General features: G+C 49.2%; 1 protein-coding gene across 7 annotated transcripts in view; it reads left to right on the forward strand.

The window, feature by feature from the left end:
• Window positions 1-13,433, forward strand: part of CARNS1 (carnosine synthase 1) — a 40,409-nt gene that overhangs the window by 12,820 nt on the left and 14,156 nt on the right. For 3 of the 7 annotated variants that reach the window (XM_084804048.1, XM_084804056.1, XM_084804098.1), the window contains 5 exons: window positions 6,325-6,812; window positions 7,002-7,203; window positions 7,777-7,862; window positions 8,836-9,067; window positions 11,410-11,681. In XM_084804048.1, coding sequence (XP_084660174.1) covers window positions 6,325-6,812; window positions 7,002-7,203; window positions 7,777-7,862; window positions 8,836-9,067; window positions 11,410-11,681 — 1,280 coding nt within the window. Of the gene's footprint in view, window positions 1-868; window positions 6,813-7,001; window positions 7,204-7,776; window positions 7,863-8,835; window positions 9,068-11,409; window positions 11,682-13,433 lie in introns of all 7 variants that reach the window. The other 4 variants (XM_084804079.1, XM_084804071.1, XM_084804089.1 and 1 more) reach the window with 2 other exon arrangements.

The following is a 13,433-nucleotide window of genomic DNA, read 5'->3' on the forward strand; positions in this document are numbered from 1 at the left end:
AAAGAACTGAGGTCAGGTCCCTTCAGCTTAGCCCAGCTGGCTGACATGCTCATCCGTAACATTTTGTCAGAGCTGGTGGAAGAACTCCTATGGTACCCCGCCTCCCCTGATAGGACCACTAGATAAAGATTCCTTACAGGTAGCCTGTTCTCAAAGCTTTGCCTCCCACTGAAACATCTTGCCAAGAAGAGGCTACTATGTTTACTACTCCCTGCCTTGAAAGAGGAACAGGACAATGCCTCTGCCTATGCAGAGGAGGGAGAGAGGGAGGGAGGGACACTGGAAGGAGCCAGCTTGCCACTTCCTTGCCAGGAAAACCCTAAGAAACCATTGGAGATATTCTCCCCAGGTGAGATTGTATAGCAGTCTTCCCCAACCTGGTGCCCTCCAGATGTTTTAGACCAAAGCTCTCAGCAACCCTGAGCGTTGGCTATGCTGGCTGGGGCTGATGGAAGTCAAAGTCCAAAATATCTGGGGGCTCCAGGTTGGGGAAGGCTGGTCTAGCACCTTCCTAATTCACAAACCTATAAGGCATTGTGAGTGGCCCCTCATTGGTGTACACATCCTACTCAAGGGAAAGGGGGCTAAGTGGAATTGTTTCTGCAGGGGCACATAAACTGCATCTTGGTGGAAACTGTCTGTGACGGACAGCCCAAAGAGGCCCCCTGAAAGCTTCTCAAGTCATGACCTGTGCCTGGCTGGGTCACTTACTGTTCCTTTGTTTCTGGAATGGGAGCTGTGCAACTTGAATTGTATTGAACCATAGTCAGTTACTGTTTGGGGGTTAAATAAGGAGTTCCAGCCCACCCAGTATCTGCTTTTGGATTTATCCACTTCAGTCGGGATCAATTCTTTTGTTTTACTTCAGATTCATCTTCAAGAAGTTTTATCTCACTGGATTACTGCGCTTACCTGCATGTCAGCTGAAGGCGCCTGGAATTAACTATTCATTTGTTGCAGCCAGGAGTTGTACAATTGTTTTAATTCATTATGTTTCATCAATGTGTTTATTATGAAAAAGTTATTTAACACAATTATTCCATCAAGAGTTTCTGCCCAAGGTGACCAGCCACATTATTAGGGTGCCATAAGACCAGCCATCAATATTGTCACAAATACTAAAAGCTAATTCAGGTGCTGGGATTTGACAGTTATGTAGTCAAAATGGGCCTACTACAAAACAAGGGGAGATATCCACATGCTTGGGGGTTTGCTGAAGCAGAAAAAATATTTCAGGAAAAACACCTAAGGGGGCACCCCCCAAAAAAAAACAGCCCAGTAAGGACTGAGCATGTTCAGTGGCCACAAAATGCTGAATATCGGTTTGGGAGAGAAGGGAATGGAAAACCTGGGGAGATGGAACAAGGCATAGCTGGTTGGCTGGAACCCTGAAAAAGAACACGCTGCAAAATTTTGTTGTCAGGTCCCACTTGTATTTTTTTTTTTTTTTTTGCTGGCACTGTTCCTGGTATAAAGTGACAGGAGATGGGGTGTTTATTTTCTTAAATATGAAATGGAGCATGTGGGTAAGGGGTGCTAAACCCTGCCACCTTCCTCACCATACTACATTATACTCTATTCCCTCTAGCAATTTTTTCCCCAGCTTTGCTCATTTGTGCTATTTGAGCTGGGCTGGAAGGAATGTGTCTCAGTCTGCAACTGGAAGTGAGGAAGTCCTATAAAATTCAGTGGGGCTTACTACTGAGTAGACAAGTGTAGGATTGCATGGTGAAACAATGGAGCATAGAGAGAGAAGGCAGGGCAGGGGGGTGATTTTGTTTCCCTCACTTGTGTGTTCATTGCCATGTAAAAATAGACTCCACTCCCCCCATTTAATATGTGAATGGAGTAAACAAATGAATAAAATACATGTTGCTTCCTGTCATGTCTAGCTTGGCTTAGACTGGGACTCAAGCCATATAAATCAATGATCCTCTATTTCAACCTTCCCCAACCTGGTGCTCTCCATATGTATTGGACCACCCCCAGCCAGTATGGCCAATAGTAAGGGATTATGGGAATTACCATCCAACAATATCTGGAAAGCCACAAGTTGCCCACCTCTGATCTAGCATAAATAGTGACAGATACATTATGTCATGACCTGTTGTAGGCTACCACCTACCTCACCAGATGCATAACGTGATCTGGAAAGTGCATCTGTGTGTACATGCATGTGCGTGCGCACACGCACACCCCCTACAGATGAAAAGGAGTTTTACAGTATGAGCCCCAAAGGCAAAGAAAACGCAAGAGAGACAATACATGGTCAGGGAGGCAGACAGTAGTTTTTTCAAACAGTTGAAGGTCGTTTGAAAGAGATCTTTCTCCTTCTGTTGTGTACACTCATTGCCCTTTGCCACTGCAAAACAGTTTCTTGCAGATGTTTTGCAAATTTGAAAAATTGAAGGTGATGGTGGGACAAAAGAAAAAGAAATGTGATTCTTCTCTCACATCACTTTTGACTCATTTAAAGATGTTGTCTGTATGGGCTTTTCTCGTCCTTGTTGTAACAGAGTGACATGGCTACTATGCAGAGTCTGATATATCTCTTGCTAATTCTGTAGCTTCTGTAGCTTTCCCATGCAGGTTTTATGGGCATCCTAGTAGCTCGCACAGTGTTCATAAAGCCAAGGACTAATAATTAACTTCAGTGTAATTAGTATTTGCACATCAACCATTCATATACATGGAATTAATTGTTTGCTAAATACTGCTACTAAAGCTGGGCTGAAGTATTCTGCCCAGCTCGTTCTGGCTTTTTGTGGGGATGGGGGGAAATGCCCCCCAATTTTGGGGTCACCCAGATTCTAAGACCTTTTGCAGGGAGGCAGTCTTTAATATGAGGGGCTGAGACTTGTATAATAACACATGGTAGGCCCCTGTCGTTGTCACATTTATCACATGTTTAAACCAAACAGACTGTTTTCCTAAATAGTATGGAGAATTCAGGCTGCAATCCTGTACACATGTACCTGGGAGTAAGGTCCATTGAACTCAACTGAACGTACTTTTGAGTAGGCATTCCTAGGATAGTGCTGTCAATATCACAATTCCTATATTTAAAAAACCAACAAACAGGTGACTGGATAAATCCAACAAAGCCTTTATTAGAGCAACATGTACAATGGATTGGATCTTTTGTCTCAATATAGCTAAATTGGACTTAGTCACGACAAACTTTGATTCGTATAACTGAGCTAACGATAACATAGCAGTGATTTTTCTATATTGACAAGTACATTATAACAAACCACTGCTTTCTCAAGCTGGTGTCCGAAATTCATCAGTATGGTCTCTCCAGCTATGATCTAGTCTGGACCAAGATATCTGGCTGTGCATGTTTCCTGTAGACCCCCTTAGGCAGCTGCTCTATTGTATTCTTGGCGCTCTTCCCATCTCTCCTCAGAGGCCGAGAAGGGCTGGTGGTAACCAGAGCTCTTGTGGCAGCTGAGCTGCTCAGATTTCCCTCTGGCTGAGGTGCATAGAGAGGCATGGGGCAGGAATGAATCAGAAGGTCAGCTCTCTCCAACCTCCCACACCAAGGCACAATCCTCCTCCATAAGGCTCCAGCCTCTTTGTTCAAACCAGGGAAGGCCCCGGCAGCATTTCTGCTGGGATTCTAAGAATGCATTCACACTTCACGTTTGAACTCAGGCACACCACAAAGTCCCTGAGTTAAAGTGGCAAAATGCATATGTGACTCGGTCGATTGTCAGTGGCATAAACATGTTTGAAGGGGTAGGTTCCCCACAATAATGGTGGAAATGGCTATTAGGGAGGTGTCAGGCCCCATTACTGTGTATAGGGCAGGCAGACACCCCCCCACCTCCTGCGATTAAAATGCACATGGTCCACTCACAATTGACAGCACCATGTTTGCATGTTGCCCTTTCAACTGGGATTCTTTTTTGTGCCCCATGTTACAAGGCAGGCCAGGCAGTTTGGACAGATCCCAAATGGAGGGATGATAAATCAAAGGTGTGGTTTAAGAGCAGGGTGTATCTAAATAAGCCCTTTAAAAAGTTTTGAAAAGTGCTACGGTTTCCTAGAGATAACATCTGGCCCAGCCTGTGAGGAATTTCAGAATTAAGCTTCTTCAGATCCCTTTGCCTACTAATGGATTCATGAAGGGCTTTCTCAGTCTCATAGCATAATGTATCTGCAGAGAATGGATGCACAGGCTTCTGAAATAGGGAGGCACCACCAAGGTGGAAGGGAGGGGGTCTGAATAGCAGAGAAAGTTGCAGCTGAAAGGCTCCTAGCCCTGAAGTGGCTTTTCTTAGTGCCCAGACACTCAGTAGTCACAGTCTGGCCCTCCCAACGTTGTTGGATTCCAATTCCTATCAACTCTAGCTAGTATGCCCAGTGGTCAGAGATGATGAGAACTGTAATCCAACAACATATGGAGGGCCACAAGTTCACCACTCCTGTTCTAGAGCCTTTGGCTCAGTGTTGTCCGATGTTCAAGAGTTCTCATTATACTAGAATTGGGGGCCTTGCATACAGTGACGAGATCTTTTGCACTCTCCTCACAAACATATGTCACTCTAATTTTGGTAGCAGCTAACGTACCAGTTTCTAGCATGGCCAGCAAGTCTCAAGAAAAAGTGTGAGTGGGAGAGAGTGCTGGATGGCAGGTGTCGATCCAGGCTTTTTCATCTCTAGCTTGGTTGTTGCCCCAGCCGGGAGAGGACTGAGGATTCTGCATGTGCCCTCCCCCTACAGTGGCAGAGTGTGGAGGAAAGGGCTTTCCTCCCTCTCAGTTTAGCCCTTTTCACCCACTACATTGAATATATACAAAAGGAAACACTAGGGATCACGTGTGGTGTCCCAACTCTCAGTCTCCATGTCTTCAGTTGTCTGCCTGTCTGCATGGAATCTGCATGTGCTGTATGCACATAGGGCTCTCTCCCCACAATTGGGAATGGTGATTTTTCCAAATGGTTAAGTGGGGTTCAGTGGTAGAAAGCATGAATTACATGCAAAGGAACGTAAGAAGAGCCATGCTAGACTAGACCAAGGGTCCATCTAGTTCAGCATTCTGTTCACACAATGGCCAACCAACTGCCCACGGGAAACCCACATGTCGGACAGGAGTGCAATAGCACCCTCCCACCCATGTTCCCCAGCAACTGGTGTACACAGGCTCACTGCCTCTGATACTGCAGGTAGCATATAGCCATCAGGACTAGTAGCCATTGATAGCTTTGTCCTCCAGGAATTTGTCTAACCCCCTTTTAAAGCCATCCAAATTGGCGGCCATCACTACATCTTGAGGTCGCAAATACCATAATTTAATTATGCGCCGTGCGAAGAAGTCCTTTCTTTTACCTGTCCTGACTCTCCCACCCATCAGCTTCATAGGAAGACCCCGGGTTCAATGCCTGGCATCTCCAGGCTGGGAAAGACTCCTGTCTGAAAGTGCGGAGCCAGTGCTAGTCAGTGTGTAGCCAGTCCTGAGACAGGTGAACCAACGGTCTGACTCGGTATAAGGCAGCTTCCTTTCTTCCACATGCTCAGCATAACATGTGAAAAGGGCTGGTGTCTAAGTAAATCATGGGTTGCTCCCTTTTTGTAGTGCTGCTGGGGAAATGGAGTAGGAAAGGTTAAAGGTTTTTGAAGAGAGTTAAGAAGGGAGATGCCTGCTTCCCTTAGGTTTGGGGGAGAGTGAATATCCCATGGGGCACTGCTGCTTGAGGTAGGAAATTTCTGAGGGACAGGGAAGCTGCGTTCCTTCAAGACACTTTCCCGAGGTGAAGTGGCATATGGTGCTGCTGTGAAAGAAAGGTGGGGGTGCTGGAGCAAGCAAAGAATTGCTTGGATGTGAGGATTCTAAAAAGATACATCTGACTGCACTGCTCCAGCTCCACCCTTCTAAGATTAAAAGTGACATGGGGAGGGTTAGAAGCGTCAGGTTTACCGACTGCAAAAGATGAATGAAGAGGTGGTAATGATGTCATTACAGATGATTCCGTTTCCTCTTCCCTGCTCAATCTCCCTCAGTTCAGTGGTGTCTTATGGGAAAGCATGACACTTTCCAGAGAACAAGAATAGGACAGACTCCTGCTTTGCAGGCTCCAAGGTAGTTGTCAGGGCAGATAATCAGGGTGTTGACAGCACTGAGAGCGTGCAGGGTGCCAAGTCTCCCAGCTGCTACTGATTAGTCTGATGCGAATGTTGCATAGGCTGCCGAATTTTGGCAACCCCTCCCAGAACTTGAGCACAGGGGCAGCTTTTTGCCAGTTCAGGGGCAAGCTTCTCAGTGGGAGTCTTATCTCGTATGCACTCACGGGCTGGATTTCCCCTCTTCCTTTTCCCCAGGTAACATGCTGCTGTGCTTGTCACCAGCCTGGCTCTCCAAGGTGCCGTCTGAATTGCACCCCGGAGAGTCATCCTTGCTGGTCTTCAAGGCGGTAACTTTTGAGCTTGGGGGCCGCACAACACTGGAGGAATTTTCCCCCCCACGTCGCGCCACCTACTTCACTGGCTGCTTTGGGCCTTGCAAGGTGCAGGGCCAGTCAGCGGCGGAACTGGCCCGAGATCTCGACTGCCCCACGGGGGGCTCTGGAGAGCTGGCTCGCCTGCTGGAGGACAAGCTGCTGACCCGCCAGCTCATGGACCAGCAGGCACAGGTAGCGGTGCCCCCCACCCTGGCCTTTACCTTCAAGCGCCCCTTGCCCCTGCGAAGCGTGACCGAGGAGCAGCGCGTCCGCATGGTGGAGCTGAGTGGCCGGGAGGGGCAAGATAACCTGCTGCAGGAGGAAATCGTGGCCTTCCTGCAAGGTGGCGCCATGGAGCCCCACAGCCAGGTGAGGAGCCGTGAACCTGTGGTGGAAGAGCCAAACAGGCAGGAAGTTAAGGGAGGTGCGTTACAGGCGAGAGCAGTGCACTGGCTGTACCCAGCCCAAATATTTTCACCGTGCAACAGCTGACTTACAGATCTTTGGGGGAAGGCACTTGATGCAAGATAATCACTCTTTCTGATATGCTTCCTACAGGTGGTGGTCAAGCCATCAGGCTGGCGCTGGAATGGAGCCCAAGCTGTGTCATTCCATGCTAAGTCAGAACAGGGATGTGTCCTGCAAGCAGTCCTTACGCTGCTGGAGACCCTGGAGGAGGAAGAGAGCATCTTGCTGGAGGCCTTCATTCCCACTGCTCACATGGTCCAGTCTGGGCCTCCTGACACAAACGGTTCCCCATGTACGGCATACCATCTTACCTTACCTTACCTTACCTTATTTATTTATTTATTCAATTTATGAGTGGCCCTATACCCGAAGCTCTCAGGGCAACATACATAATAAAAACGAATAGAACACAACCAATGATAAAACACATGAAGAAGAATTTTCAAAAGTTTTCGTCACTTCCCACTAAGGTCATTTCATGTAACAAACTCAGCGCCATAGTGATGACTGTTTATTGTGCGAGCAACCATCCCTTCCGCTTGCACTGCTTCATCTCTTTATGTTCCTTGCACACTCCTGGCCTTGAGAGCTTGAAAGAGATGTTTAGTACTGGCAATTTGTTGAACAGGAGAAGCTGGAAACAGATGGCCCAGGCAGGGTAAGGAAACCACTTTGTTGGAATCCCAGAATCCTCTGGGGTTGTTTTGCAGGACTGATTCTATTCTGGACCAAAATATCCCTCTGTTCTTGCTTTCTTACTTTGTTATTTTCACTCTCGTTCATACACATGCCCTATTCCTGTTAATTTGCCTCTCTGAAACATTCTATCTCTCTTCCCTTTTTTCCTCGCTTTCCTAAATTCCAGGCAACACATCTCCACGGTCCAAACTGGCCGTTCGAATATGTGCTGTTGTCTGCAGATCCCGGAAGGACCAGCCTCTATTAAGCAAGGTAACTGGAGCCCTGAGCTCCATTGGACATTTGAGGAAGAAAGCCCAAGGAATTACTGCTGGCAGAAAATCCATAGTGCTTTCAAACAGGTTGATGGGGACACAGGAGTCTTCAATCTACAATCAAGGGAGAGGATTGTTGGGTTGACAGTGTGGAAATATAGGACTTTCCCTCCAGTTTTGAACTCTTTTGTGGGATAGACACAAACAAGGAAGTTCTGGTTTGGTGCTTGGAGATTAAAGGCGCAATCCTGTCGGGGTGGCTGTAAGCCTCCAAACTTCGAGGATTGCCGCCATCCAGTGCAGAGTGGGAGGGGAGGCTGAAGCGACCTTCGCCTCCATGCTTCTCCTGCTCTTCATTTCAGGTAGATGAGTTTTTTCGCCTGTCTAGCTGAGGTGTCAGGGTGGGGGAGGGAAGGAGGCTGGGGAGGCCGGAGGATTCCTTGTAGAACAGCTCCCCGGTCCCCTCCCTTCCTCACCCATGGGAACACCCCCTTTACCTTCCCTCTGAGGTTGCTTTTCCAACCTCAGAGAGGCAGCCAGTGTGATTCTCTCCATGCCAGCTGCGAAGGGGAGGGGAGCTCAAACTCTTGGGTCCGAGGTTCTGACCTCAGATCCAGGAATCCAAACTCTCCAGTGGCCTAGGGGACATAGGATCACACTCCCCCATGGCCTTTTGGTTCCAAAATAATTTCTTGTTTGGAACTGGGCTAAGTTTATAGCTCAACTGCAAGACTCTCAATCTCTAGCCTCCACCTGGGCAGGAAATATTCCATCTACTCCTAAACTGGGTAGAACTGGAAATCCTGCTGCATGCTGATACAGAACCTGTGCGCACAGATGTAACCCACTCTATGAATAGAAGAAAGTGGGCCTGCCAATTCGGGATGGTCGGAATGGAGATGTTAAGACTGATTGGACAACGGGACTGTTAGCAACCCAGAAAAATCTTAACGCTTTTTGGTTATTTCCAGGTAGTTTGCGGTGTGGGCCGGGCAGATAAACCCCTGAAGCACCAGGCCACGGTGCCTCAGACTCTAGAGAGCAGCTTACGGCAGTGGGGGCTGAAAGATGAGGCCCAGATTGCAGCCATTCGTGCCCAGATAAAGCAGAAGGCTGAGGCAGCCATGAAAGCTTTCATAGATATGGAGGCTGGTCTGTCCGCTGAGCAAAGAGGCGGTCGCCGAGCACAAACTGACATTATCGGTGAGCTTAGCCTGACAGGCATTTACAGAAGTGCTTTGTGAGATATTGTGGGGCGCTGCAGTTTTGTTGCAGAAATGAACGTGGGACTGTCAGGGCAGCTCAACAGACTGTTGAGCAGCACTGTGAAGCAGCTACAAGGGGGTTGGCAACCTGTTGCCCTCCAGATGTTTTGGGTTACAACTCCCATAATCCCTGACTATTGGCCATGGTGGCTGGGGCTTATGGGAGTTGTAGTCTGAAATGTCTGGAGGGCACCTGGATGGTTACCCCTGACCTACACCAGCTTCAGTAGCAGGCAAGAAAAAGTTTTAATCAGCATTGGAAAAGTCCTCCTTTCCAAGTTCTTGGAAGTGGCTTGCACAATGTCTTTTTATATATTTGTCTTGTGTTAGCACAGCCTTCTCCAATTTGGTGCCCTCCAGATGAGCTGGACTGCAGCACCCCTCATTCCCAGCCAGTATGGCCACACGATGTTCCGCTTTCCTTCTATAGCCTTGGGGGCCCCTGCCCTCCTTGAATCAATGAGGTCCTTCAAACCCTACCTTTATACCTTTCTTGGAGGCTGGCTTTTGGCTCCAGCCTCTGCTGTGGCAATGACACTGTCTTAAAATCATGGTTCTCCATTGCCTTCAGCACATGCTTCTTGTGGCGAAATGACCCATCCATGAAGCTTCTGTGGTCTGCTGGTGGATCCCCTGGCTGCAAATGCCTTACTTGAATGCTTTGGATAAACCACTTCCTTGAGCATTAGGTTCCCATTGAAATTGTTTTTCCTAAAGCAAACAAAAAAACCAGACAAATCTGGTTGCCGCCCATTAATTGCATTACAGTCTCGGTAAACATCTCATTTTATTGGAAACTCCCAATTCTCATTCAGATTTCTTTCCCACTGTATTGCGGTGCACTGTGCAACCTGGCCCCCTCCCCTCTCAGTCACGGTGCAGGGGCAGGGGATTGCAGAGGCACAAAGCTTTCCCCCCACCCCACTTCAGCTGCTACTTTGTGGCAGAGCCTGGGAACAGCAGTACATGAAAGCGCTTGGCCCACCACTGAGTAAATTAAGGCGATGCCTTTTAAAAAAGGTACAGTCCTGCATGAGTTTTCTTGGCTCAACTCAAAGGAGAGGGGAGGGGAGGGGATTTATGCTCTCTCCTTGTGACCAGCCACCCCATGCCAATTCCAGCTAGCAACTCTGCTTCAGAGAGATTATTTGTTCGTCGTCCACTGGCTCTTGTGTAACCCTGTGCAAGGCAGCCCTCCAGTGGGACGTCTAGAGTTTAACGCATTTTGACCTTGGGGGCTACAGAAGGGGGAGAGATTCTGAGGAGACTGTGAGGAGACAGAGATTGTGATGAAAGGTTTGGAGGAAACTGAAGAGGGGAAGACAGAGACAGAAAAGAGAGGTCCTGAAGAGGCTGAGAAAAGACTAGGAAAGAGCAGCAGCTACAGCATTCTGCCCTCCCCCATTACCAGCCAGCAGCAGCTCCATAGAAAGGAAAAGAAAGGTTCCTCCTGTGCAAACACCAAGTCATTGCTGACCCCTAGAGGGACGCCTGCTTGCGCTGGCGCTTTCTTGGCAGACTGTAGAGGGGTGGTTTGCCATTGCCTTCCCCAGTTGTGACTACCTTTCCCCCAGCAAGCTGGGTACTCATTTTACCGACCTCGGAGGGATGGAAGGCTGAATTGACCTGAGCCAGCTACCTGAGACCCGGCTTCCACTGGGATCGAACTCAGGTCGTGGGGAGAGTTTCAGTTGCAATACTGCTGCCTACCACTCTGAGCCACACGAGGCTCAGCAGCTCCATAACTAACACTCAATAACTGAGGCCTACAGTTACCTCAGTCCTGGATTGCACCATTAGGTACCAGTCTTAAGAAATGTCCTACATTCGTGGACCATATAATGATTGGACTCCCTTCCCTCTCTTTTATTTTTTAGAGTCTTACTTTAAATGGTTTATTCATTTGGAAGTTTGTTTTGCTTCCTCCCTCCTTTTCCCTTTCCCTGTTAAATAAGCCATAGTCCTTGTTTTATAAGCTGTTCACCGGTTTTCCCTCCACCCTTTTTCAGGGAACAGAGGTCCTGGTGGGCTGGAGGCATGGCATGCTAGTTTGGGGTCAGCACTTCTCTCCCTCACCCGTTTCATTACTATATGAACCCAGGTCCCATGATTTCCACCACCCCACAGGGTTGCTGGTAGGGAAAGTGGGGTTCCACTTGGGATTCCTGGGGGGTGGGAAGATGAGTGGGGTGTCTAACTTCGCATCATGCTCACCAGAATTTCTGTGGATCTCCAGGAAGGCCTTGACCTGACGGTGTGCCTGACTTCTTCTTCCTACAGGTGTGGATTTTCTCCTGAGCTCAGAGGAGCAGGTGCTGCAGCTGGTGGCCCTGGAGATGAACTCACAGCTGTGTCTCGAGACCTGCTCAGTCTTCGAATCCATGGGCCGGGTGGTGGGGGCACCAGCGGGCGAAGCGGCCTGGCCCCTGGTGGAGACGATGCTGCGTCGTGCGCAATGCCACCTGATGGAGGGCAAACACGTGCTGGTGATTGGGGCCGGCGGAGTCAGCAAAAAGTTCGTCTGGGAGGCAGCCAGGGACTACGGGCTAAAAGTAAGATGCGGAAACCGGACCCATGCAGCCCCCCACAGGCTGCAGGATGGACTAACTAGAGCAGCACCACCCCCACAGCCCCTGTCCATGTATTATAGAAACTTTATGGGTGCCATCTAAGCAAATCACAGACCCCTGCCACCAATCAAAAGGGCTCACCCATTTCACTATGCACATATGCCAGTGGAGCCTGCTTGCCTACCCCATTTCTGGCTTGGCTCCTCTCTGGCCATGTATTACAGCTGTCCTCGAGGCTGGCCATCTCATCGGGATTGCTTTAAGCGGGACATTGGAAGGCCCAGTCCGGAAGCGGGTTTTTGCTAGAAGCATCACTGGGGATGGAAATGAGCTTTGGGCAATTCTTGTGGATTTCAGGCATGGCCAGAGCTGCCCCCTGCTACCTTCTGTCTCGCTTGATAGCATTAAGAAGCAAACATGGGGTAGGACAGACTGTGGATCCCCAGTATCCCTGCTTTATTTTCGCAAGGACCAGCCATTGTGGGATGAAGCGCCCGCAGCTGAGTAGTGCTGCTTCCTTATTTTGACAGGGCTCCTGGCTGCATGAGAGAGAGGCAGAAACTGATGCATTTTCCACTGCTACATCTCCAGCATGGTGTGCAGCTGTTTAAAGCAGGGTTGTTGAACCTCTTGCGGCCTGAGGGCCAAACTCAGTTTTGAAGAAGCTCTCGGGGGCTGCATTCCAGGGGTGGGTGGGGCCGAAGGCAAAAGGAGTGGATCAAAAATGCCAGCGTATTTTAGCTTCAAGCTCTCCTTGCCAATTACTAGGCCTTAGGAGGGTGATTTCAACCTTTTAGAATGGGGAGGGGGGGGGCTCTGCAAAAGCTCAGAAACCACCCAATGATCAGCGGTCTGGGGGAAAGGGAGAGGTCATCTGGGAAACCCTGGAGGGCCAGATTTGGCACACAGGGCTGAGTTTCGGCACCTCTCATTTAAGGGCATAGGAGCCCTGCCAAGGAAAAGAGGGGGAGCCCTAGTGACAAGGTAGCAGGGGAATATCCAAACCACCTGAACAGTCAAACTTCCTTGCCTCGCCCCTTTTTCCCCTCTTCCCAGACATCATATTTTTCCTGACTTCTCCACTCAGGATTCAGACACTGTTCCCTTCTCAGTGCTGGGACATTATGGTGTGCTGATAGTTTCCTCCTTTAGAGGAGATGGGAACAGAGTGCAGTTTCAAGAATTCAAGGGTCCTGCGGCCTCGATGAGAGCTTATTCCTCTGAGACGGAGGGTTGAGTTGCCCCTCTTGGAGTCTTACCTCCATTCTCCAGCTCAGACCCGGAACTGAGCACAACTGGCTGTATGTGCCAGAGTCTATGTCAACAGCTGCAGTCTTCACAATGGGACGGTCTGTACACTTCATCCAAGCTCCCCTGGGAAAACAGCTTGGCCTTGGAGTTACTTTAAATGGTGGGGGTGGGGGGGGCGGTCTGCTTGATAGCCTCCATGTCTTTGGAGTTGCTGGATGTCCCTGCTAAAAAGCGTCAGCAGTGGAACAATTAAGGCTGCTCCACCCATCCGCTCCCTGCTTACGGCTCACAAAGCCCAGTGAGCTGAATGGAGGCACCTCCCTGATCTAAACAGGGTCCAGATACGGAGGAGATGGAGTCCGGAAGTGTGGCTCCCCGTCGTGTAACCAACTGGCTCTGCTTTTGTCCCTCAAGGCTCTGACCCCATTCTTCCCTGCCAGCCAGCCTGGGTCTTGCCCCGCAGCACCTCATTTCCCTCCTCCC

This window comes from Heloderma suspectum, chromosome 1 (genome assembly GCF_057233095.1).
Source record: "Heloderma suspectum isolate Gila_16-S chromosome 1, 16-S_ref, whole genome shotgun sequence".
Taxonomy (NCBI): domain Eukaryota; kingdom Metazoa; phylum Chordata; class Lepidosauria; order Squamata; family Helodermatidae; genus Heloderma; species Heloderma suspectum.